A 24,191-nucleotide genomic window follows, 5' to 3' on the forward strand; every position below is an offset into this window, starting at 1 on the left:
TTCTGATCTAAAATTCTTGAGAAAGTAGTTGCCAAACAAGTGTGCGATCACTTACACCATAATGAACTTTTTGAAGAGTTTCAGTCTGGCTTTAGAGCTCATCATAGCACTGAAACAGCTCTGGTGAAAGTCACTAATGATATTCTCATGGCCTCAGATAATGGACTTGTATCTGTGCTCGTCCTGTTGGATCTCAGTGCTGCATTTGATACAGTTGACCATAATACTCTTTTAGAAAGACTTGAAGATTTTGTTGGAATTAAAGGAACAGCTCTAGACTGGTTTAAATCTTATCTGATCGATTTCAGTTTGTTCACGTTAATGATAAATCTTCCTCATGCTCAAAGGTTACCTGTGGAGTACCACAGGGATCAGTGCTAGGACCAATTCTCTTTACTATATATATGCTCCCAATCGGTAGAATTATTAGACAGCATTGGATTAATTTCCACTGTTATGCTGATGATACCCAGCTATATCTGTATAAATCCAGATGAAGCTAACCCATTACATAGATTACAGGCATGTCTGAAGACATAAAAACCTGGATGACTCTTAACTTTCTCCTTCTGAATGCAGACAAAACAGAAGTTATAGTCTTTGGACCAGAGTCTTTGAAAAAGAAGCTGATTAGTCAGTCACTTCATTTGGATGGGATTAAACTGATTTCAGATAATAAAGTAAAAAATCTTGGTGTTGTTTTTGATCAGGACCTGTCATTTAAATCCCATATCAAAGAGGTTTCTAGAATTTCCTTCTTTCATCTGAGGAATATTGCAAAAAAGAGAAATCTCCTGTCCAGGGGTGATGCTGAGAAACTAGTCCATGCATTTGTTACTTCAAGGCTGGACTATTGTAATTCTTTTTTGTTTGGTGCTCAGAACAGGAACCTCTTCAAAATCTTCCAGTTCCTCTGAGTAATGGAGTGACTTTCTCCACAGTCAGTTGGAACCAGAACCCCCATGGTTCTGTTCCAGCTGATGGCTAGAATATTAGAAATGATCAGACTGATCAGATGGACTGACTCCACTGAACTCCAGGGTCCTATCCTGGTGGTCCACAGTGGACACCGTGATGGACCTAGAACCCCACCCTGGTTCCTGGAACCAGCTGGGACTGTCCAGAACCTGTTCTAAGGTGGAAACTGTCTTTGCAGCTGATGGCCATCCTGCCCATCCTTCCCCTGCTCTTTCCCGTCATGTGGGTTCTGGTCAACGCCTTTGGAGAGGCCCGGGTCCTTTCTGAGTTCAGCCGCGCATCACCAGCTGGCTTGGTAGGACACACACATACACACAACCCACCCCCCATACACACACACACACTCCTCCACACAGTCTCTACTGACTGAAACAAATGTTAACCTTTAGCACTGGTTCCACCAGAATTAGAAGATAACAGGTTAAACTTTTCTATTTAAGTTAATTATAAATTAGTGCTGTCAATCGATAAAAAAATTTTAATCGCGATTAATAGCATCAATGCCTGAGTTAACTCGCGATTAATCGCATTTTAATCGCAAATTTTTTTTATGATTGAAAATCATTTAAATACTCTCGATGACATACAAAAAATACATACAGGCTAGGTTTGTGCCAATGTTCTTTTTTTAAAATGAAAACAGGTCACAGACACTGATTTATGCCATAGAAACATATGGCAAGAAGATGGGGAGGCATGTAGCAAAAAATAACAAATATGTAGCCAAAAAAAAGGCCCTGAAAACAGGCTGATGTAAAAGACAGTCTTTACAGTCAATACAGTCTTTTGAACAAAGACAAGCATTTTACCCTACTGCTATAAAATGTAGTACAGTTAACATTAGATGTTAATTAACCAAGATAATAATGAACAATTTTCAATCAATACATCAAAATCAATAGACCGACATCACTAGTTGGAGGTAGTCTATGCTCTAGAAAGTTACTTTTCAGCCTCTTAACAAAAATGAGAACACACACACACACACACCCACCCACCCACACACACACACACCCACACACACACACACACGATACCGACCTGTGGCGTACACAGACAGCAAGAGTGCCGTAGCAGATTCCATTTCACCTCAGTAATCTGTTTTCTAAGCGTATTTCAGGTTGCTACTAGTTACCAGACACTCAACTTGTTTGTTGGTGGTGGAGCTTAAAGAAAAGGCACTAGCGCTACCCAGTGTATGAGCGTCTTTTTTCCTTGAGGAGCTCCGCTCTCGAAGCCTATGGAAAATGCATAGACTGGGGGAAAATAGCCCCGCCTTTCCGCAGGCTGCAGCGGGATGTACTTGGAAAATTGTACCATAAAACCACATAGCGTTAATCTCACGTTAAAAAAATTATCGCCGTTAAAATGGCCTTGCGTTAACGCGATAATAACGCGATAATTTTGACAGCACTAATATAAATACAAATGTGTCCTTAGTGATGAATATAGGTTTGAGGTCGGTCGGTCTAATCCTCATCTTGGAATGAAGCAGAGCTTCGGTCTGCATGTGGAAAGGTGTGGAGCACCTCCTGCTTTCTGATCAGTGACCATTTGGAGCAGCAGAGAGAAGCTTTAAAAAGAAAATTAATCATTCAACCAAACTAATTTAATTCTCTCCAGATTGTCTTTCACTATTATCAGTAACTATATTGGAAATGTGAAAAATAAAAAAGTAAAATAACAAACGAAGCTTTGTTTTATCGTTTTTTGGTAAGGGCGCAGCCTTGTTGCAGTACCTCAAACAGTGACATCACAGAGTTGGTCTAGCTGTAGCAACTGTCTACATTAGGGCTGCAACAACGAATCGATAAAATCGATAAAAATCGACTTTTAAAAGCGTTGGCAACGAATTTAATCATCGATTAGTTGTGTCGCGCGATTAATGCGTCATCCGCCGCCGCCGTCATCCGGGGGGAAGAAAAAAAAATATGACGGAGCGAGTCAGCGCCGCAGTTGCAGTGTTGCCAACTCAGCGACTTTTCAGACCCCTCCAGCGACTATTTTTCAAAAAAGCGACTGGCGACAAATCTGGCGACTTTTTACGGTGTCACTGGCGGCTTTTGCCTGCCGTGGGGCGCCTCCCCCATCCCAACCCCTTTCTCCCTCTCCCACAGGAATCCCTCTCAGCGCGGCAGTCAGAGTCAGAGCCGCAGGATTTTAGTGAGGAGTTTACCCTCAGCGTCCAGACTGCAAATGAAGCGCGCATGCGCCGGGATTGACGGCGCAAATTGATCACAATAATTAAAATAGCCTGCGCTTTGTAAAGTGAAAAAAGTCGTAACATGCAACTTTTGTAAAAACAAATGAACATGGCACGGAAGCACCACTGTTATGACGCAGCACCTGAAAAGAAAACACGTTGGAGCCTTCAATGGCAGTGAAGAGAGCTGATCAGCAGGATGAGTAACCATGTTTGTTTCATTTTAAAGAGGGGAAACGTAACGTTAGTTTCTCAGTTCGCTCATCTGATGCTTTCCTTACCTTGTTAGTAGGTTACAGACAGTGATAAGGTTGGCTACTTATTTTACTTTTAATTTCATTTAAATTTGGTTAAGCAGCGTTTATATTTTCTTTATAAATAAATTAACTTGCAAATTATGAGGGCAAGGCTTTTAAAGTTTAAATCTTCTGGCAAAGATAAAGAAAAGAAGATCCTGCAATTTATGGAAGTAAAGCAGAACAAAATCCAGCAAGATCAGTAATATGTCAATTAATTATCTGCCACATTCCCATGTAAATATCTGTCTTTGGAGGATGTGTTTTTTACCACCCCTAGTTCTCTCATTTTTATTCCAAATACAATTTATAATTAGAATCACAGGGCTATTTTTATCTTTCTGGTTCAGTATTTTCTCAAGTAGCAACTTAACTGCTATACTTTCCTGTCTTAAAAGGCAGAACTCTTCTAGTCTAAAAAAAACTCATTTGTTGAAATGGGGGGACCTATTGTTTGAACCCCTTAGGGGCTTTAAAAAACAAAAATGCCTGTCTCTTTTTGCGCTTTATGAAACAAAGTAGCCTATATTTTGTGGATGTACAGCTACATTTCTCATGTAAGTTTGCGTAGTTTTTACACAAACATTTATTTTTCATATTGCACCAGTACAGTTAATGAGCAACCTGTACTTGTGTGCTTGTTTGTTCTGTCTAAAATGTTTATTTTGGAATAAAGAAGTTAATATAAAATTTTTTTTTTGTCCGATTCATCGATTAATCGAAAAAATAATCGGCCGATTCATCGATTTTTAAAATAATCGTTAGTTGCAGCCCTAGTCTACATTGGATATAGCGGTGGTAGATCACAACCATAAAACATTAAAAACATTTGGTTTGATGGAAGACTGACCGACCAACACTCTACTGGCCCACCGTCGCTCCCGACCAGTTACAAGAGCGTCCCTATCCCTGACAAAAACCCTACCGGTTACCAGAGCGTCCCTATCCCTGACAGAAACCCTGCCGGTTACCAGAGCGTCCCTATCCCTGAGAGAAACCCTAGCGGTTACCAGAGCGTCCCTATCCCTTAGAGAAACCCTACCGGTTACCAGAGCAGCCCTATCCCTGAGAGAAACCCTACCGGTTACCAGAGTGTCCCTATCGCTGAGAGAAACACTACCGGTTACCAGAGCGTCCCTATCCCTGGGAGAAACCCTACAGTTTACCAGAGCGTCCCTATCCCTGAGAGAAACCCTACCGGTTACCAGAGCGTCCCTATCCCTGAGAGAAACCCTACCGGTTATCAGAGCGTCCCTATCGCTAAGAGAAACCCTACAGGTTACCAGAGCGTCCCTATCGCTGAGAGAAACCCTACCGGTTATCAGAGCGTCCCTATCCCTGAGAGAAACCCTACCGGTTGCCAGAGCGTCCCTATCCCTGAGAGAAACCCTACCGGTTATCAGAGCGTCCCTATCCCTGAGAGAAACCCTACCGGTTACCAGAGCGTCCCTATCACTGAGAGAAACACTACCGGTTACCAGAGCGTCCCTATCGCTGAGAGAAACCCTACCGGTTACCAGAGCGTCCCTATCGCTGAGAGAAACCCTACCGGTTACCAGAGCGTCCCTATCCCTGAGAGAAACCCTACCGGTTACCAGAGCGTCCCTATCCCTGAGAGAAACCCTACCGGTTACCAGAGCGTCCCTATCCCTGAGAGAAACCCTACCGGTTACCAGAGCGTCCCTATCCCTGACAGAAACCCTACCGGTTACCAGAGCGTCCCTATCCCTGACAGAAACCCTACCGGTTACCAGAGCGTCCCTATCCCTGAGAGAAACCCTACCGGTTACCAGAGCGTCCCTATCGCTGAGAGAAACCCTACCGGTTACCAGAGCGTCCCCATCCCTGAGAGAAACCCTACCGGTTACCAGAGCGTCCCTATCCCTGAGAGAAACCCTACCGGTTACCAGAGCGTCCCTATCCCTGACAGAAACCCTACCGGTTACCAAAGCCTCCCTATCTCTGACAAAAAGGACATTTAAATTTTAATGCACATCTTAGTCCTCAGCCAACCTGTTAGCAGCTCCAAAGTGAAGAACATCAAAATGTCCTCATTTTGGGACAAACTTTCCTCACCTTTAAATGGGATAAATGGTCCTCACTCTGATGCTAGGATGGGAGCACACACACTGGTACAGAGGAGATTCTCCACCAGCCTTTAACTAGCTTCTTCTTCTGCCCTAGCTTGCTAAGTTCTCTGAGGACACTCTAAGCAGCTACACAGAAGCAGTTTCCTCGCAGGTATAACCCTTCTCTGTCCCGCTAACACGTCTCACACCTGCTTCAATCCCAGCTCCACCTCAGCCTGCCTTGATCTTCTCTGTTCTGCTGCTCCCCCTTGTGGCCTTCAGCCCCATATCTCTGCTGAATCTTTAGCACAAGCTTCCATCATTTGATTTTGTTATTGAACCCATCAAAGGCATGGGACATCCTCTGCATCTCACTCACTCTTTTTCCTTGTTTTTTTGCACGGCAGCTGGTATTTCCAACATGACTCAGTTTGGGTTCCATCATGTGTGGAGACCTCTTGGTGTCCATGTTGGACAGGCGCTGCTCTCTCACTTTAAGCATGCCTTCATTTTTCTCAGCTTCTGCCCTGAGTGCTGTCCTCTGCTGTCTCATTCTCTGGTTTGTTCATCTTTGCTTCACATAAATCTGTCTCAGAGACATAACCCTGAGAATGGTTTCCTCCAGATTGTCTGTCCAGTGTGTTCATTCTTTGGGGTCTTACTTAATATGCCTCAATCAGACGATATGTCATTAGCTGTTCTCTCTACATCCTTTGAGCCGGCGGTAGCTCAGGATGGAGGAGTTCCTCCTGTAAGCAGCAGGTTTCCAGGTTAGCCCTGGATCTATCCTCCTCGGTTGTTGATCTTCTTCATTGTTCAGGTCTAGAACAGTCTTCTGTCTGCAGGCTGGGGAGCTTTAGATGCCTCCTGCCTCGTATTTTTATTTTTTTTTTCTGCCGCGTTGCTTTTACTGGATTAGATCCTAGCTGCACTGATGATGCTGACGAATGAGGCGGTGGATGAAATAACATAAAGCTGATCTGTAAAGTCTAATGGCTTCTGTTCATTTTTCTCTGAAAACTCTTGAGATCCGGTGCTTGTGGTTTGTTCAGTTCTTCTATAAAGGTTCTTCTGCTGTTCCTGCCTCAGTCGCTTCTCATTTAAGAGCTTTCCTCCTGTTTAATGGCTGCTGACTGAAGACGTATCTGGCTAAACCACCAGTGTGTGGTTTAGTATGCTGAATTTTCCCTTTCTATTGGATTCTCACTGCTTGGCACCAGTATTGGTGCCGGTATCCTTCAGTTCAGAGCTGCTGTCCTCATAAAGCTGGTGAAGGTGTCTTGTTGTTTTGCAAGGTCATTCTTGTCCTGTGTGTGACCTGCAGGAGATGCTGCGCTGCGTCTGGAGGCACATGGTTCGAGTCATGAAGGGAGAATCGGAGACGCTGTGCTACACATCCAGCCTTCTGCACACTCTGGGCTCTGTCACTGTGAGTCGGACCTGATTTCCTAGCATTGTCTTTAATAACCAACTTTTCATTTTTGCAGGTATCCTGTGTTTAATGTTTTAATTCACCTCAGAAAGCGTGAGCCTCAAAGTGATTTTTCTCTGTGGTGTCTGAGACGCTCTGTTACAGACAGGGGCCATATTTATGAAGTGTTGCCAACTCAGCGACTTTGTCGCTATATTTAGCGACTATTCAGACCCCTCCAGCGACTATTTAAAAAAAAAGCGACTAGCGACAAATGTGGCGACTTTTTACGGTGTCACTGGCGGCTTTTGGAGACTCTTATGTGAAAGCATGTATCGTTCCTAATCTTGTCCTCCAGCGGCAGCTGCTGCCGTGAGGCGCCTCCCCCATCTCAACCCCGTTCTCCCGCAGGAGTCCCTCTCAGCGCTGCAGTCAGAGCCGCAGGATGTTTCAGCGTCCAGACTGCAAATGAAGCGCGCATGCGCCAGGATTGACGGCGCAAATTGATCACAATAATTAAAATAGCCTTTTTAAATAAATTAACTTGCAAATTATGAGGGCAAGGCTTTTAAAGTTTAAATCTTCTGGCAAAGATAAAGTAAAGAAGATCCTGCAATTTATGGAAGTAAAGCAGAATAAAATCCAGCAAGATCAGTAATATGTCAATTAATTATCTGCCACATTCCCATGTAAATATCTGTCTTTGGAGGATGTGTTTTTTACCACCCCTTGTTCTCTCATTTTTATTCCAAATACAATTTATAATTTGAATCACAGGGCTATTTTTATCTCTATGGTTCAGTATTTTCTCAAGTAGCAACGTTAACTGCTATACTTTCCTGTCGTAAAAGGCAGAATTCTTCTAGTCTAAAAAAATCTAATTTGATGAAATGGGGGGACCTATTGTTTGAGCCCCTTAGGGGCTTTTAAAAACAAAAATGTCTTTTTTTGCGCTTTATTAAACAAAGTACCCTATGTTTTGTGGATGTACAGCTACATTTCTCATGTAAGTTTGCGTAGTTTTAACACAAACATTTATTTTTCATATTGCACCAGTACAGTTAACGAACAACCTGTTTATTTTGGAATAAAGAGGTTAGTATAAAAAATATTTTTTGTCCGATTCATCGATTAATCGAAAAAATAATCGGCCGATTCATCGATTTTTAAAATAATCGTTAGTTGCAGCCCTACTACATTCAGTCATTCACCCATTCACGCACACACTCACACACTGATGGTGGCAAGCTACATTGTAGCTTACTGACAGAAGGGAGGCTGCCGTACACTGGCGCCACTGGGCCTCTGACCACAATCAGTAGACAGTGCAGGTGAAGGGTCTTGCCCAAGGACACAATGACACTGAAAGTCCTTCTATTTCAGGGTAAACTCCTACATCCAACGCCACTGTCGCCCGGCCATCTGCTGAGGCCGACTGGGGTTCAAGGAGACAGAAGCAAACATAGAAAAAGAAGCATAGATACAACAGGCAACTGTCAGAGAAACAGAATTACACTGAAAAACAGGCCAATCTCCAACATCTAGAAACAAGGGTGTTGATGGCAGCAGCACAGCTGATATTTCTCTCCAGGATGAATCTCTCACAGCCAAACAGGAACAGACCAGATGAAGATACTATGAGAAAAAGCAGAGAGAGCAGAACGTTAGAGATTGAACTAACAGATTCTGCAGAGTGGGAGAATAGAGATAGAATGATGAAAAAGGGGTCCCTATGTCCTCCAGCAGTCCAAACCTATAGCAGCATAACTATAGAGATAGCTCAGGATAACCTGAGCCACTCTAACTATAAGCTTTATCAAAAAGGAAAGTTTTAAGCCTAGCCTTAAAAGTAGACAGAGTGTCTGCCTCACGGACCCGGTTCAGATTCCATGACTACCTCAGATGCTGCCCAACGCTCCAGAGACAAACCAATCGTGGATAGAGGAGTGCTAATGATCTTATTTTTAATAAGATCAATCTTATTTATAAAGAATCCCACGAAATCATTCCTGCTAAGAGCAGGTGGAATAGACGGTTTTACCAGAGGATTATTGTTACTCTCCTCTATTAAAGGAGAATTCCGGTTTTTAACACTTTTAGCCCATTTTCTGTAGTGTCCAGGATGAAATCGAATGATCGACACCAAAATTTTGACAATTGGTCCTGTCTCTGCTTTTTGGCTCATTTAGAATCCACCCCTGGCTGCTTTAGAATGGCTTCCATTGTGCATGTCCGATAATGTCCTTAAAACAACCTTAAAATATGCTACTCACCGGGTCGTCAGCGCTGTTCAATGACGTTCCAAAAAAAGTTTCGTAAAGAAAAAACATTCCTGTCTTGTTTTATTTAGCATTTTGTAAATCCCATTGAGTTCTGTTGGAATAGTCAATATTCCCCTGCCACCGGAAACGGAAATGGGGCCTGTTTATGCTTAGTTGTAGTCTTTTCCCTTCACTCTGTGTACTCCGACGTCGAGGTGCTAACGTCTCTGTTAAACACTTTAAACAACTCTGAAAATGGAATACGAAAGGTGGATTCTTGATTCTCGACGTCGGAGTACACAGAGTGAAGCGAAAAGACTACAACTGTGTAAACAGGCCCCATTTCCGTTTCCGGTGGCAGGGGAATATTGACTATTCCTACAGAACTCAATGGGATTTACAAAATGCTAAATAAAACACTACAGGAACGTTTTTTCTTTACGAAACTTTTTTTGGAACATCATTGAACAGCGCTGACGACCCGGTGAGTAGCATATTTTAAAAAAAGAACGTTTAAGGTTGTTTTAAGGACATTATCGGACATGCTCTATGGAAGCCATTCTAAAGCAGCCAGGGGGTGATTCTAAATGAGCCAAAAAGCAGAGACAGGACCAATTGTCAAAATTTTGGTGTCGATCATTCGATTTCATCCTGGACACTACAGAAAATGGGCTTAAAGTGTTAAAAAGTTAACTTCTCCTTTAAAGGCTGCTCTTAACCCATCACCCATCACCTTCAATGTCAGCATGGATGTTAAAATCTCCCACTATCATGACCCTGTCAGTATTTAATACCAAATCAGAGAGGAACCCGGGACGGCCCCGGGATGCTGACCCAGGACCGGCCCTGTACGCTGACCTGGGACCGACCCGAGACGGCACAGTTCAGTCCATAATCTGACGACCTCGTTAATCTGAACCTACTCTCCTCCTGCTCCTCTCCCACACCTCAGTTAAACGCTGGGCTTCTGCGCTCTCTTGGCTGCGGTTACCATGGTACCCATTCAGGACATCTGCGGTGATGTCCTTCACTAACTGGAACCTTCTCTCCGCTTCAGTTCAGCTGAAGCATGGAGGTGGAAGTGTCATGGTCTGGGGACCCTCCCTGGAGAGCTGCTGAGGCCTAGGGACGCCCTTATTTCTCTGTGTTCTAAGGAGGAACCACCAGAAATATAATCCCTGGGGCCTGTTTCCATGGCGACCTGTGACCCTTGGCTCTCTGTGTTCTGCAGGTGCTGTGCTGCGTGGACAAGCAGGGGATTCTGTCATGGCCGAACCCGAGTCCAGAGACGGTGCTGTTCTTCAGTGGGAGGGTGGAACCGCCTCACAACAGCCAGGAAGACCTCCGAGATGACCTCTCCATGAACTCCTACTGCCACCTGGAGATGGAGGACGACAGGGACGAGGTGAAGCAGTCTGTGGCGTCTTAATCAGGAAGGCTTTCATTTCTAACAACCCTGCTCTGCTCTGTTCCTTCCTGGTTCTGCTTGGTTCCTGCCTGTTCCTGCCTGGTTCTGCGCTGTTCCTGCCTGGTTCTGTTCTGTTTCTGCCTGGTTCTGCTCTGTCCCTGCCTGGTTCTGCACTGTCCCTGCCTGGTTCTGCACTGTCCCTGCCTGGTTCTGCACTGTCCCTGCCTGGTTCTGCTCTGTTCCTGCCTGGTTCTGCTCTGTCCCTGCCTGGTTCTGCTCTGTTCCTGCCTGGTTTTGCTCTGTTCCTGCCTGGTTTTGCTCTGTTCCTGCCTGGTTTTGCTCTGTCCCTGCCTGGTTCTGCTCGGTTCCTGCCTGGTTTTGCTCTGTTCCTGCCTGGTTTTGCTCTGTCCCTGCCTGGTTCTGCTCGGTTCCTGCCTGGTTCTGCTCGGTTCCTGCCTGGTTCTGCTCTGTTCCTGCCTGGTTCTGCTCTGTTCCTGCCTGGTTTTGCTCTGTTCCTGCCTGGTTTTGCTCTGTCCCTGCCTGGTTCTGCTCGGTTCCTGCCTGGTTCTGCTCTGTTCCTGCCTGGTTTTGCTCTGTTCCTGCCTGGTTTTGCTCTGTCCCTGCCTGGTTCTGCTCGGTTCCTGCCTGGTTCTGCTCGGTTCCTGCCTGGTTCTGCTCGGTTCCTGCCTGGTTCCTGCCTGGTTCCTGGTGAATCGTGGTGAGCCAGGCCACCAATGATCTGGTCTCTCCCACAGCCTCAGGAAGCAGAGACTCTCCTCTGTCCATCGGAGACGCCCGCTGCCCAGCAGGACGGATCATCCGAGCCCAGTGAGGCGGCTCACAACCCGCCTTGCGCCCCTGAAGCGGTCCAGCTCCGACGGCCCCATCAGCCCGCTCAGTGTCGGACCAAGCACCACTCTGGATCCAACGTGAGCTTCAGCCATGACACGGAGGGAGGCGAGAATGAGCAGGTATCGGCACATGTTTCTGCTGCCAGTTGGACCTTCAGGGGGAACCAGTAGAGCTGGAAGGTTCTGGTCCGTCAGATGTAAACCTTCTGCTCACTGTAAACATTTAGGGGAGCGTTCCAGCTGCCGTACAGGTTCTCATCTGTCTTTGTTTTCCAGGACTTTGCTGTGGGCTGCCCAGAAGCAGAGGCGGAGGACTTTGTGTGCGACTACCACCTGGAGATGCTGAGTCTGTCTCAGGACCAGCAGAACCCGACCAGCATCCAGTTCGACGATCTCTCCTGGCAGTGCCACCTGCCCTCCCTCAAGCCGCTGGGCCTCAACATCATGCTGAACCTGTGCAATGCGGCGGTGACACAGCAGCTGTGCCGCTTCTCTGACCACCTGTCCAACCTAGCGTTGCAGGAGAGCCACGGCTCCGTTCTTCCTGTCTACGTCCCCTGGGGCCTCTGCGAGCTCTCCAGGCTCATAGGTGACGCCGGCAGGCAGCCTTTCTTTCATTCATAGACGTCATTTCTGTTTTAGTCTGAGCACCGCGCTCACAACCGCTCTGCCGTGCGGGTCGGCTCCGTCTCTACAACTCCTAGCAACCAGCCAAGCACAGAGCAACAAACATCCGATTTTAATACTAAACATTCTAAACTCTATATAAATATATAGTTGATTGCATCGACTCATTGACTCTTCAGCAATCCCTCACACTAAGCATGCTTGTAGCGACAGTGGAGAGGAAAAACTACCTTTGAACAGGAAGAAACCTCCAGCAGAACCAGGCTCAGTGTGAGCGGCCATCTGCTGAGGCCGACTGGAGTTCAAGGAGACAGAAGCAGACATAGAAATATCTAAACTGCCAAATGGTGAAAGGTGGAACATGTTCTGTATATTAATATAGAACATTTAGGACCATTTTATCAGAGCCTGGTGTTGTTTTTCTGCTGTTGGGAGGGTTTGCCACGGTTACTGCCAGGATAAAACCATCCAGCCTTTGATCAGCTGGTGGTCTGTTGGTGTCAGAGATGGAGCTAAGCACACAGAAAAGACGGGTTCGTTGGCACTCAGGTTGATGGCTCCAAAACTAGACACCGGAGGCAGGAGATCAGAGCAAGGCAGCAGGTCCAGTCGTCCCTCAGATCAGGAAGGAACTGGGAGCCGCTCCTTTCCTAGTTTTAGGACTCTGGTTCTGACCCATTTTATGGCTGTTTGTAGTGTCTGATAAACCTCCTCCTCACAGCTTTTCTGCTTCTCCTCCAGGGTTCACTCCTGGAGCCAGGGAGCTGTTCCAGCAGGAGAACCACCTGACCCTCTACCAGCTGCCATCCAGAGAGACCACCAAGGAGCTGGCCTCCCGCCGCCTCCCCTACTTCACCAAACGCCAGCCCCCCATCTCCCACCTCATGTCTCTGTGTGTGAGAGACTCCTCCTCCAGTAAGTCCCTTCAGCGCCCTGCTGATAGAAAGAAGCGGTTTCCATGCCAACCCGTCCTGTCTTTCTGCAGATAGTGTCCAGATGTTGTCCCACGGTTCGGCCGACCTCATCCTGGAGGCCTGCACAGACTTCTGGGATGGGACGGATATCTACCCTCTCTCGGGTTCGGACAGGTCTGATAGTGGACCTTTGGGCTCCATGGTCAGTTTGATCTGAACCTGCGACCCATTTTCTGCTCTGTGTTCCAGGAAAAAAGTTCTGGACTTCTACCAGCGGGCCGTGTTGTCCGGTTACTGCTCCGCCTTCGCCTACAAACCCATGCAGGTGTCGCTGTCCAGCCAGCTGGATGGGAAATGTGTGCAGCTGGCCTCGGGCCCCTGCCTGTTCTCCGGGGTGGAGCTGCCCTCCACCACGCCCATCAAACACAGCCTGTTGAGGAACAGCTGGAGCTCAGATGGTGAGGGCGGCGCACCAGGAGCAGCCCAACGACTGTTAACGCTGCTAACGAATTCTGTCTGGGTCTGTTTCTGGGTCACGCAGAGGGGATCGGAGAGGGCGTGGAGCGGGAAGACTGCGTTCAGGCGCTGAGCGGTCAGATCTTCATGGGGATGGTGTCGTCTCAGTTCCAGGCGAAGCTGGACACGGTCCGCCTCATCGATGCCTTGGTCACCGCCTGCATTCGCTTCGTTTATTTCTCCATGGAGGATGAGCTCCGCAGCAAGGTGAGCGGTTCTGAGGTTGGCATGGACCGCGGGGTCTGACTGCTGACCTGGAATGTTAGCATACGGTGCCATAGAAGCCATTGGATCCAACAAGCACAGGATCTTCAAGATCCGGTCCTGACCCGACCCATCTGTGTTTTTAGAACTTTTTAAATGGCAGCTGAAATAAAAAAAAAAAAAGAAACTCCACCGGCCACTAGGGGACACCAGGGCTGGACGTTCCAGGTTTAGCTCCCTTACTGGCCACAGGCTGCGCTAACCTGTGGCTAAATTAACCTGGTTCTGCTTCTCAACTTTGGGCTGGGCCCTGCTCAGCTAGAATCAATCCTCCATCAGAAAACCAAAAACGTTTTTGTTCAGCTAAATTTCAGACCAACCATTAGCTTAGTTAGCTTAGCTCTGGGTCACAAGACCCATCAGATATGACCCAACCAGAACAGCAGAGTTTCTGTTCAACAGGAGACGAAACAGATTTAACCAGAACCAACAATGACTGGGACAGAACCACTGGGGGGACCTCAGGGGAGAACCACATGGGAGATCCTCAGGGAGAACCACTGGGGGAACCACAGGGGGGAACCTCGGGGGGAACCTTAAGGAGAACCACAGGCAGAACCACTGGGGGAACCACAGGGGAGAGCCTCAGGGGGAACCACTAGGAGAACCTCAGGGAGATCCACAGGGGGAACCTCAGGAATAACCACAGGGGGCACCACAGGGAGAACCTCAAGTAGAACCACAGGGAGAACCTCAGGTAGAACCACAGGGAGAACTTCAGGTAGAACCTCAGGGGGAACTTCAGGTAGAACCTCGGGGAACTTCAGGGAGAACCTCAGGGAGAACCACAGAGAGAACCTCAAGGGGAACCATAGGGAGAATCTCAAGGTGAACCATAGGAAGAACCACAGGGAGAACCATAGGGAGAACCACAGGAGGAACCACAGGGAGAACCACAGGAGGAACCACAGGGAGAACCACAGGGGGAACCACAGGGAGAACCACAGGGGGAACCACAGGGAGAACCACAGGGGGAGCCTCAGGGGGAACTAGCCCTCCTGGGTTCTGCTTCAGATTAGAAACTGCTGACGATGCGGCTCTTGTAGGTGTTTGCAGAGAAGATGGGTCTGGAGACAGGCTGGAACTGCCACATCTCTCTGACTCCAAACGGAGACGGCCCATGTGAGGGAGCTGCTTCCAGCCCCAGCCACGGCTCGCTGCATGAAGACCTCCACCACGGTAGGTACTCACAGATGCATCATGGTCTATAGCCTCCTTTCCCTGGTTGCTCTGCTTTGTCTAGGTTCTCCGGGTTGAACAGGTAACAGGAAGAGGTGCTGAAACGGAGATCTGTCTAGGTCTCTGACCTTTGGTGCTGCTCACCTGCTCTGCTTTCAATCAGCCAGACTCTGCCTGGGGGTCTGCAGTAGAGCCTGAGGTCTAACTAAGCTAGCCCTCGACAGTAGAGCCTGAGGTCTAACTAAGCTAGCCCTCGGCAGTAAGGCCTGAGGTCTAACTAAGCTAGCCCTGGGCAGTAGAGCCTGAGGTCTAACTAAGCTAGCCCTCGGCAGCAGAGCCTGAGGTCTAACTAAGCTAGCCCTCGGCAGCAGAGCCTGAGGTCTAACTAAGTTAGCCCTCGGCAGCAGAGTCTGAGGTCTAACTAAGCTAGCCTTCGGGCAGTAGGACCTGAGGTCTAACTAAGCTAGCCCTCCGCAGTAGGGCCTGAGATCTAACTAAGCTAGCCCTCAACAGTAGAGCCTGAGATCTAACTAAGCTAGCCCTGGGCAGTAAGGCCTGATGTCTAACTAAGCTAGCCCTCGGCAGTAAGGCCTGAGGTCTAACTAAGCTAGCCCTCGGCAGCGGAGCCTGAGGTCTAACTAAGCTAGCCCTCGGCAGTGGAGCCTGAGGTCTAACTAAGCTAGCCCTGGGCAGTAGAGCATGAGGTCTAACCAAGCTAGCCCTGGGCAGTAGAGCATGAGGTCTAACTAAGCTAGCCCTGGGCAGTAGGGCCTGAGGTCTAACTAAGCTAGCCCTGGGCAGTAGGGCCTGAGGTCTAACTAAGCTAGCCCTGGGCAGTAGGGCCTGAGGTCTAACTAAGCTAGCCCTGGGCAGTAGGGCATGAGGTCTAACTAAGCTAGCCCTCGGCAGCAGAGCCAGAGGTCTAATTAAGCTAGCCCTGGGCAGTAGAGCCTGAGGTCTAACCAAGCTAGCCCTCGGCAGTAGAGCCTGAGGTCTAACCAAGCTAGCCCTGGGCAGTAGAGCATGAGGTCTAACCAAGCTAGCCCTGGGCAGCAGAGCCTGAGGTCTAACTAAGCTAGCCCTCGGCAGTAGGGCCTGAGGTCTAACTAAGCTAGCCCTGGGCAGTAGAGCCTGAGGTCTAACTAAGCTAGCCCTGGGCAGTAGAGCCTGAGGTCTAACTAAGCTAGCCCTCGGCAGTAGAGCCTGAGGTCTAACCAAGCTAGCCCTGGGCAGTAGGGCCTGAGGTCTAACCAAGCTAGCCCTCGGCAGTAGGGCCTGAGGTCTAACTAAGCTAGCCCTCGGCAGTAAGGCCTGATGTCTAACTAAGCTAGCCCTCGGCAGTAAGGCCTGAGGTCTAACTAAGCTAGCCCTGGGCAGTAGGGCCTGAGGTCTAACTAAGCTAGCCCTCGGCAGCGGTGCCTGAGGTCTAACTAAGCTAGCCCTCGGCAGTAAGGCCTGATGTCTAACTAAGCTAGCCCTCGGCAGTAAGGCCTGAGGTCTAACTAAGCTAGCCCTCGGCAGTAAGGCCTGAGGTCTAACTAAGCTAGCCCTGGGCAGTAGGACCTGAGGTCTAACTAAGCTAGCCCTCCGCAGTAGGGCCTGAGATCTAACTAAGCTAGCCCTCAACAGTAGAGTCTGAGATCTAACTAAGCTAGCCCTCGGCAGCGGAGCCTGAGGTCTAACTAAGCTAGCCCTGGGCAGTGGAGCCTGAGATCTAACTAAGTTAGCCCTGGGCAGTAGAGCCTGAGGTCTAACCAAGCTAGCCCTGGGCAGTAGAGCCTGAGGTCTAACTAAGCTAGCCCTGGGCAGTAGAGCATGAGGTCTAACTAAGCTAGCCCTGGGCAGTAGGGCCTGAGGTCTAACTAAGCTAGCCCTGGGCAGTAGGGCCTGAGGTCTAACTAAGCTAGCCCTGGGCAGTAGGGCATGAGGTCTAACTAAGCTAGCCCTGGGCAGTAGAGCCTGAGGTCTAACCAAGCTAGCCCTCGACAGTAGAGCCTGAGGTCTAACCAAGCTAGCCCTGGGCAGTAGAGCATGAGGTCTAACTAAGCTAGCCCTGGGCAGTAGGGCCTGAGGTCTAACTAAGCTAGCCCTGGGCAGTAAGGCCTGAGGTCTAACTAAGCTAGCCCTGGGCAGTAAGGCCTGAGGTCTAACTAAGCTAGCCCTGGGCAGTAAGGCCTGATGTCTAACTAAGCTAGCCCTCGGCAGTAAGGCCTGAGGTCTAACTAAGCTAGCCCTCGGCAGCGGAGCCTGAGGTCTAACTAAGCTATCCCTCGGGAGTGGAGCCTGAGGTCTAACTAAGCTAGCCCTGGGCAGTGGAGCCTGAGATCTAACTAAGTTAGCCCTGGGCAGTAGAGCCTGAGGTCTAACCAAGCTAGCCCTGGGCAGTAGAGCCTGAGGTCTAACTAAGCTAGCCCTGGGCAGTAGAGCATGAGGTCTAACTAAGCTAGCCCTGGGCAGTAGGGCCTGAGGTCTAACTAAGCTAGCCCTGGGCAGTAGGGCCTGAGGTCTAACTAAGCTAGCCCTGGGCAGTAGGGCATGAGGTCTAACTAAGCTAGCCCTGGGCAGTAGAGCCTGAGGTCTAACCAAGCTAGCCCTCGACAGTAGAGCCTGAGGTCTAACTAAGCTAGCCCTGGGCAGTAGAGCATGAGGTCTAACTAAGCTAGCCCTGGGCAGTAGGGCATGAGGTCTAACTAAGCTAGCCCTGGGCAGTAGAGCCTGAGGTCTAACTAAGCTAGCCCTGGGCAGTAGGGCATGAGGTCTAACTAAGCTAGCCCTGGGCAGTAGGGCATGAGGTCTAACTAAGCTAGCCCTGGGCAGTAGAGCCTGAGGTCTAACCAAGCTAGCCCTGGGCAGTAGAGCATGAGGTCTAACTAAGCTAGCCCTGGGCAGTAGGGCCTGAGGTCTAACTAAGCTAGCCCTGGGCAGTAAGGCCTGAGGTCTAACTAAGCTAGCCCTGGGCAGTAAGGCCTGATGTCTAACTAAGCTAGCCCTGGGCAGTAAGGCCTGATGTCTAACTAAGCTAGCCCTCGGCAGTAAGGCCTGAGGTCTAACTAAGCTAGCCCTCGGCAGCGGAGCCTGAGGTCTAACTAAGCTAGCCCTCGGCAGCGGTGCCTGAGATCTAAATTAGCTAAGCTCTTTGTCCTCTGTTTGGTTTGGAAGATTCCAGAGACGAAGCAGAAGGCCCGCTGCTGTCGGAGGAGGAGGCTCAGTCGGACCTGGCCAGTTTCCAACCCGCAGACAGCGACGTGCCCAGCTTCCTGGAGGATTGTAACAGAGTAACGGTCGCCTCGCTGAGTTTAACTAAGCCATGTTTGGTCTGAGGCGTTTAACAGTTCGCTCCTGTTCAGGCCAAGCTTCCTCGTGGGATCCACCAGGTCCGGCCTCACCTCAAGAACATCGACAACGTGCCTCTTTTAGTGCCGCTCTTCACAGACTGCACTCCTGACAGTGAGTCCCGTTTCCTCCTCTTTTCTTCGCTTTCCTGCAAAGTTTAAACTTATTTGTGTTTTTGAAACATTTCTGTCAGCAAACAGAAAAAGAGTTTGACTGAACTTTGAACAGAGAATAATCTGATTGGTCACTTCAGCAAACCAGAAGGTCGATTGCGGTTTAACAGAAAGACGCCAAAGTGAACCTGAAATAGGGTTTGCTTTCTGGGTGGGGTTCTTACTGTCTGCAGTCTGGCTCAGTTTGATGCTCTGCTCTTCCAGACTGTTAGACGGTGGCTTCCTTTAGGCGTCAGGATTACAGACTGGCTCAGTGTGGAGGTGGAGACCTCCCTCTACTGCTCTCATCCAGAGATGTAGAGGCGTCTTCATCCTGCAGACACACCAGAACTGTTTGGAAAGAGAGACAGTAACCAATCAGAGACGAGGAGCGTTAACTACTCATCCAGGACTCTGTCTTCTTCTCTGCAGCCATGTGTGAGATGATGAAGATCATGCAGGAGAACCGTGAGGTGACCTGCTGTCTGGGAAGCTCCGCCAATTTCCGGAACAGCCGCCTGTTTCTGCAGAGCGACTTCAGGTACAGAGGTGGCAGAATCATTTCCTTTAGTGGTGCTGAGCCTGCCTGGACTGCTGATAAGTCTTCCATCTCTTGGCTCCACAGCATTGGGCTGGACCCTCTGTACCCATCTCAGTGTTCATGGGAGACCTTTGGCTACGCCACAGGAGGAGGACTTCACGGAGATGCTGAAGGACTGTCTCCTCTGAGACTGTCAGGACAGCTGAACAGCCTGGGCTGCTCCGTGTCCTTTCACCAGGGAAACAGCGTCAGCCTGATCAAACTTATCGAGCAGGTTGGTCCCGTTTCAGCCCCTGGAGCACCCAGCGCAGACCGTCAGCTTCGTTCGGACCCCGGAGCAACCGGTGCAGACCTTCAGCTCATATTTATTCTGAATCTCTTCCAGGCGCGACACACGACGTCTGGCATCCGCAAGTGCTTTCTGTTCCTTCTGCAGTGCCAGCTCAGTCTGGTTATTGTTCAGGTACGACGGTGAACCACAGGAACGCTATGGTTTGAAGTAGCTCTGTCTGATGAAGTGTTTCCTGTTTTCATGCAGGTCCTGGCCTGTCTCGCTCAGCTTCCTCCACCCATGAACACCACTGACATCCTGTGGATGTCCTGCTTCAGCTGCCCGTTATTGAGGTACGCACCGACGCCACACACTGAGAAACGATGAATCCGCTGCAGCTTTGCTCTGTTTGAACGTCTGTAATTTTTCGGCAGTGTGTCGCTTCTGGGGAAGCCGCCAGACAGCTCAGTCATGACTGTTGCTACGGGGAAGAACTTGGATTCCATCCCTAAAAAGGTAGGAGGTCCTGTCAGGTGGAACGATTGCAGATTTTACCGCAAATAACGCCTGGTCACATGGGAGGAATCAGAATAAAGCACCCAAATGTGCGTCTGTCTTTCCAGGAGGTGGGGGTCTTCCTCTGAGTGTTTTCTCGCAATGCATGTCTTTAGGTGGCGCCGTCTCTGAATAACTTTTTCTTTAATTATTTTTCTTCTTTTCAATCTTTAGACGGTTTCTCTTTGGTGCTGGGTGGTGGGAGGCTCATTGCTGCTATTTGCTTTTGATGCATCACCATGGCAACCATTAGTTTGATAGGAACAAGAACAACTGATTAATGTCTAAAAAAATAAAAAATACTTGAGCTCCCAGTCCAGGCTGAACTGAACGGAGAAGAGAAGGAAGGGAGGAGATGGATGAGGAGGATGTTATGGCCATCAGTCCTTTTTAGAGGTGTAGGTTGGTCCTTATGGTTGCCGTGGGAGACCATCATGGTGGAGCAGGGAGAAGATGGTAGCAGCTTATGGGTCTGAAGGGGAATTAAATACGTCCTCAGTAGATTCTGGAATGAGCTGGTCCACCGTAGGACGGACCACCGGTAACACGTCCAAGACCAACGATCCTGAACACCAGGTGGACCAAGGCAGTACTGGTGAGCTCGTCTGGCTAAGGGTCAGGCGATGGAGCTCTGGATGTCCTGATAGGACCTTCTAAACGCCGCTGTGTTGGTTCCCCATTGTCTCCTTCCTCATGGTGTGTAGCTGACCAGGACATGTCTTCTATTGAAGCGGACCATTCTGTCACCTCCTGTTTCCTCAGACTCAGAACTATTTCCTGGGCTGTTTCCTCCTGAAGTTTGGCCTCACCCTGTGTGCGTACCTGCTGGTGTTTGGCTTCACCCTGCAGTCGGTGTGCCCCGCCGGGACCAACATCACCCTCAGCCTCAACACCACCCTGAGCCCCAACACCACAATAGACTGCAGCTCCTTATTCACTCCCAGGTAGGTCAGAGGACACCATCCCTCGGAACCCAGCACCTCAACCTTTGAAGACATGGAGGAAGAGGCGGTCCAGTAACTCTAACTTCCTCTCTGTTTGTGGCTCTGCAGCTCGTCGCCAAAGGCTCTCCCTTGGTTCAAGGAGCTGTCCAACGGCCTCCTGCTGACCCAGAAGCTCCTGGCCGGTTTCCTTGTGCTGCACACAGGTGGAGATGGAGGGCAGTGACTGTGTGCTGGTGGTTCTGATTGGGCGTCTAACCTTCTGTTCTTTGTGTTGAAATGGTTTCAGTGGTGATCTCCCTCAGCTACGTCCACCGCTCACAACCTCTGTGGAGGAAGAGTCCCTTCAACAACACCTGGTGGTGCATCACCGTGCCGGTGGTGTAAGTCTTCCTGCTCGTTCTTCCTTCAGTGCAGCAGGTCTGTCATGAAATCGTTTCCTCACCTTTAACCTCCTCCTACCAGATTGCTGGGTCAGGGTGTTCAGGCAACCGTGGATTACCAGCTGTGGCGTGACCAGGGTAGCTCTCTGACCTTCAGTCTGGCCAACATCCCCATGGAGGTCTGGCTCCTGGCCTCTTTGTCCCCGGTGCTGGTGGTGGTGGTCAACGAGGTGGTGAAACTGCATGAGATACGGTACGCAGCCATAGACTCTACCAAGGCCTGGTTATCTGGGGTCGGTTAGCAGGGACGGGTTAGCTGGAACCGGTTAGCTGGAACCGCTCAGCTGGGACTGGTTATCAGGGAGCGGTTAGCTGGGACTGGTTAGCAGGGACTGGTTAGCTGTGACTGGTTATCAGGGAGCAGTTAGCAGGGAGCGTTTAGCTTGGACTGGTTAGCAGGGAGCAGCTAGCGGGGACTGGTTAGCAGGGACTGGTTAGCAGGGAGCGGTTAGCAGGGACTGGTTAGTTGGGACTGGTTAGCAGGGAGCGTTTAGCTTGGACTGGTTAGCAGGGAGCAGTTAGCGGGGACTGGTTAGCAGGGACTGGTTATCAGGGAGCGGTTAGCTGGGACTGGTTAGCTGGGACTGGTTAGCAGGGAGCGGTTAGCTGGGACTGGTTATCAGGGAGTGGTCAGCAGGAAGCGGTTAGCAGGGACTGGTTAGCAGGGAGCGGTTAGCTGGAACCGGTTAGCGGGGACTGGTTAGCGGGGACTGGTTAGCTGGGACTGGTTATCAGGGAGCGGTTAGCTGGGACTGGTTATCACGGAGCGGTTAGCAGGGAGCGGTTAGCTAGAACCGGTTAGCGGGGACTGGTTAGCGGGGACTGGTTAGCGGGGACTGGTTAGCGGGAACTGGTTAGCGGGGAGCGGTTAGCGGGGACTGGTTAGCAGGGAGCGGTTAGCGGGGACTGGTTAGCGGGGACTGGTTAGCAGGAAGTGGTTAGCTGGGACTGGTTAGCAGGGAGCGGTTACCTATAACCGGTTAGCGGGGACTGGTTAGCGGGGACTGGTTAGCAGGGACTGGTTAGCAGGGACTGGTTAGCTGGGACTGGTTATCAGGGAGCGGTTAGCTGGGACTGGTTATCACGGAGCGGTTAGCTAGAACCGGTTAGCGGGGACTGGTTAGCAGGGAGCGGTTAGCAGGGAGCGGTTAGCAGGGAGCGGTTAGCAGGGAGCGGTTAGCTGGGACTGGTTATCACGGAGCGGTTAGCAGGGAGCGGTTAGCTAGAATTGGTTAGCGGGGACTGGTTAGCAGGGAGCGGTTAGCAGGGAGCGGTTAGCTGGGACTGGTTATCACGGAGCGGTTAGCAGGGAGCGGTTAGCTAGAACCGGTTAGCGGGGACTGGTTAGCTGGGACTGGTTATCAGGGAGCGGTTAGCTGGGACTGGTTAGCTGGAACCGGTTAGCAGGGAGCAGTTAGCTGGGACTGGTTATCACGTAGCGGTTAGCAGGGAGCGGTTAGCTAGAACCGGTTAGCGGGGACTGGTTAGCAGGGAGCGGTTAGCTGGGACTGGTTATCACGGAGCGGTTAGCTAGAACCGGTTAGCGGGGACTGGTTAGCAGGGAGCGGTTAGTAGGGAGCGGTTAGCTGGGACTGGTTATCACGGAGCGGTTAGCAGGGAGCGGTTAGCTAGAACCGGTTAGCGGGGACTGGTTAGCTGGGACTGGTTATCAGGGAGCGGTTAGCTGGGACTGGTTAGCTGGGACTGGTTATCAGGGAGCGGTTAGCAGGGAGCGGTTAGCTAGAACCGGTTAGCGGGGACTGGTTAGCTGGGACTGGTTATCAGGGAGCGGTTAGCGGTGACTGGTTAGCTGGGACTGGTTATCAGGGAGCGGTTAGCTGGGACTGGTTAGCTGGAACCGGTTAGCAGGGAGCAGTTAGCTGGGACTGGTTATCACGTAGCGGTTAGCAGGGAGCGGTTAGCTAGAACCGGTTAGCGGGGACTGGTTAGCTGGGACAGGTTATGTGGGAGCGGTTAGCAGGAAGCAATTAGAAGGAAGTGGTTTACTCGAAGGGGTTAGCAGAAACAACTGAATATGTTGTTCTTCGAGAGCCAAAAGTTCCAGACCTGGCTTCTTGTTACAGCCTGTTTAACCCAGACCAGTTCCTGCTTGTTGCTATCGCCCAGTTAACCCAGACTAGTTTCCAGTCCACAGCAGACGAAGATCTCAGACTCCAGCAGCTTTTCCCTGCAGGTGGATCCTGGATGCTGATTGGTTCTCTTGTTTCTTCAGGGCTCGAGTTCGTTACCAGAAGAGACAGAAGCTGCAGTTTGAAACCAAGCTGGGAATGAATTCTCCTTTCTAAGGCACATAAGGTCCCAGCAGAGGACTGTGATGTTCTGGCAGGTTCCTTCCAAATGATGACCACGCCCACCCAGCAGCATCTGAAGAAGACTCCAGCGGCTTTATTAGCACCTCCATGTTCTCCATGTGGTTTAAAGACGAGGAATGAGCAGATGTTCTGCTGCATGTTCTCCAGGAATGGTTAGCCCCTCCCATCACTAAGGATCTTCTCACCAACTCGGCCTTCATTTTATAGAGAAGAACATGAAAATAAAATCAGAGGCGAGATCTGAAGCTCTGATCCCAGCGAGGAACCAGGACCTCAATCAGCTCTGGATCTTTGGGGAAACCAGTCCATCCTGGAAGATTTCTTAAAAACAATCAATGGTTTTTTTATGCTTTTAATTCATGTCTTAGATTTAAGGGACCCCCCCTAACCCCCATCAGGGGTGACCTGAGGTGACCCAGCATGCACCCTGTTCAGTGATGGAACAATAAAGTGGTACCGGTTCCCAGTCTGTTACTGCTGTGTTTTTATCAACATGTTCAAGTGGAAATAAAATGATGGAGACGGTTCAGTCTGATCCAGTTTGACGGGGATGTTCTGATTGGGTACTGTTATTAAGCCCAGCAGCATTACTGAGCATCAGGAGGTAATTTCATCTCCTGTAGTTTTAACCCTTTCCTTTTCTCC

At 49.7% G+C, this 24,191-nt stretch overlaps 1 protein-coding gene across 3 annotated transcripts in view; it reads left to right on the plus strand.

The window, feature by feature from the left end:
- Positions 1 to 23,610, plus strand: part of tmem94 (transmembrane protein 94) — a 32,217-nt gene extending 8,607 nt beyond the window's left edge. For 2 of the 3 annotated variants that reach the window (XM_038304520.1, XM_038304521.1), the window contains exons 10-32: positions 1,157 to 1,273; positions 5,662 to 5,718; positions 6,871 to 6,975; positions 10,450 to 10,623; positions 11,382 to 11,597; positions 11,754 to 12,066; positions 12,846 to 13,019; positions 13,090 to 13,192; positions 13,268 to 13,476; positions 13,560 to 13,741; positions 14,845 to 14,977; positions 18,137 to 18,252; positions 18,325 to 18,424; positions 18,895 to 19,003; positions 19,088 to 19,277; positions 19,389 to 19,466; positions 19,542 to 19,627; positions 19,709 to 19,790; positions 20,592 to 20,773; positions 20,882 to 20,976; positions 21,060 to 21,153; positions 21,236 to 21,406; positions 23,447 to 23,610. In XM_038304520.1, the coding sequence (XP_038160448.1) occupies positions 1,157 to 1,273; positions 5,662 to 5,718; positions 6,871 to 6,975; positions 10,450 to 10,623; positions 11,382 to 11,597; positions 11,754 to 12,066; positions 12,846 to 13,019; positions 13,090 to 13,192; positions 13,268 to 13,476; positions 13,560 to 13,741; positions 14,845 to 14,977; positions 18,137 to 18,252; positions 18,325 to 18,424; positions 18,895 to 19,003; positions 19,088 to 19,277; positions 19,389 to 19,466; positions 19,542 to 19,627; positions 19,709 to 19,790; positions 20,592 to 20,773; positions 20,882 to 20,976; positions 21,060 to 21,153; positions 21,236 to 21,406; positions 23,447 to 23,519 (3,159 nt within the window). In that variant the 3' untranslated portion in view covers positions 23,520 to 23,610. The remainder of the gene's footprint in view (positions 1 to 1,156; positions 1,274 to 5,661; positions 5,719 to 6,870; positions 6,976 to 10,449; positions 10,624 to 11,381; positions 11,598 to 11,753; positions 12,067 to 12,845; positions 13,020 to 13,089; positions 13,193 to 13,267; positions 13,477 to 13,559; positions 13,742 to 14,844; positions 14,978 to 18,136; positions 18,253 to 18,324; positions 18,425 to 18,894; positions 19,004 to 19,087; positions 19,278 to 19,388; positions 19,467 to 19,541; positions 19,628 to 19,708; positions 19,791 to 20,591; positions 20,774 to 20,881; positions 20,977 to 21,059; positions 21,154 to 21,235; positions 21,407 to 23,446) is intronic. The other variant, XM_038304522.1, reaches the window with a different exon arrangement.
- The last annotated feature ends 581 nt before the right edge of the window (positions 23,611 to 24,191 follow it).

The sequence above is a fragment of the Cyprinodon tularosa genome, unplaced genomic scaffold (assembly GCF_016077235.1).
Source record: "Cyprinodon tularosa strain WSP-4 unplaced genomic scaffold, ASM1607723v1 ctg537, whole genome shotgun sequence".
In the NCBI taxonomy this organism is placed as follows: domain Eukaryota; kingdom Metazoa; phylum Chordata; class Actinopteri; order Cyprinodontiformes; family Cyprinodontidae; genus Cyprinodon; species Cyprinodon tularosa.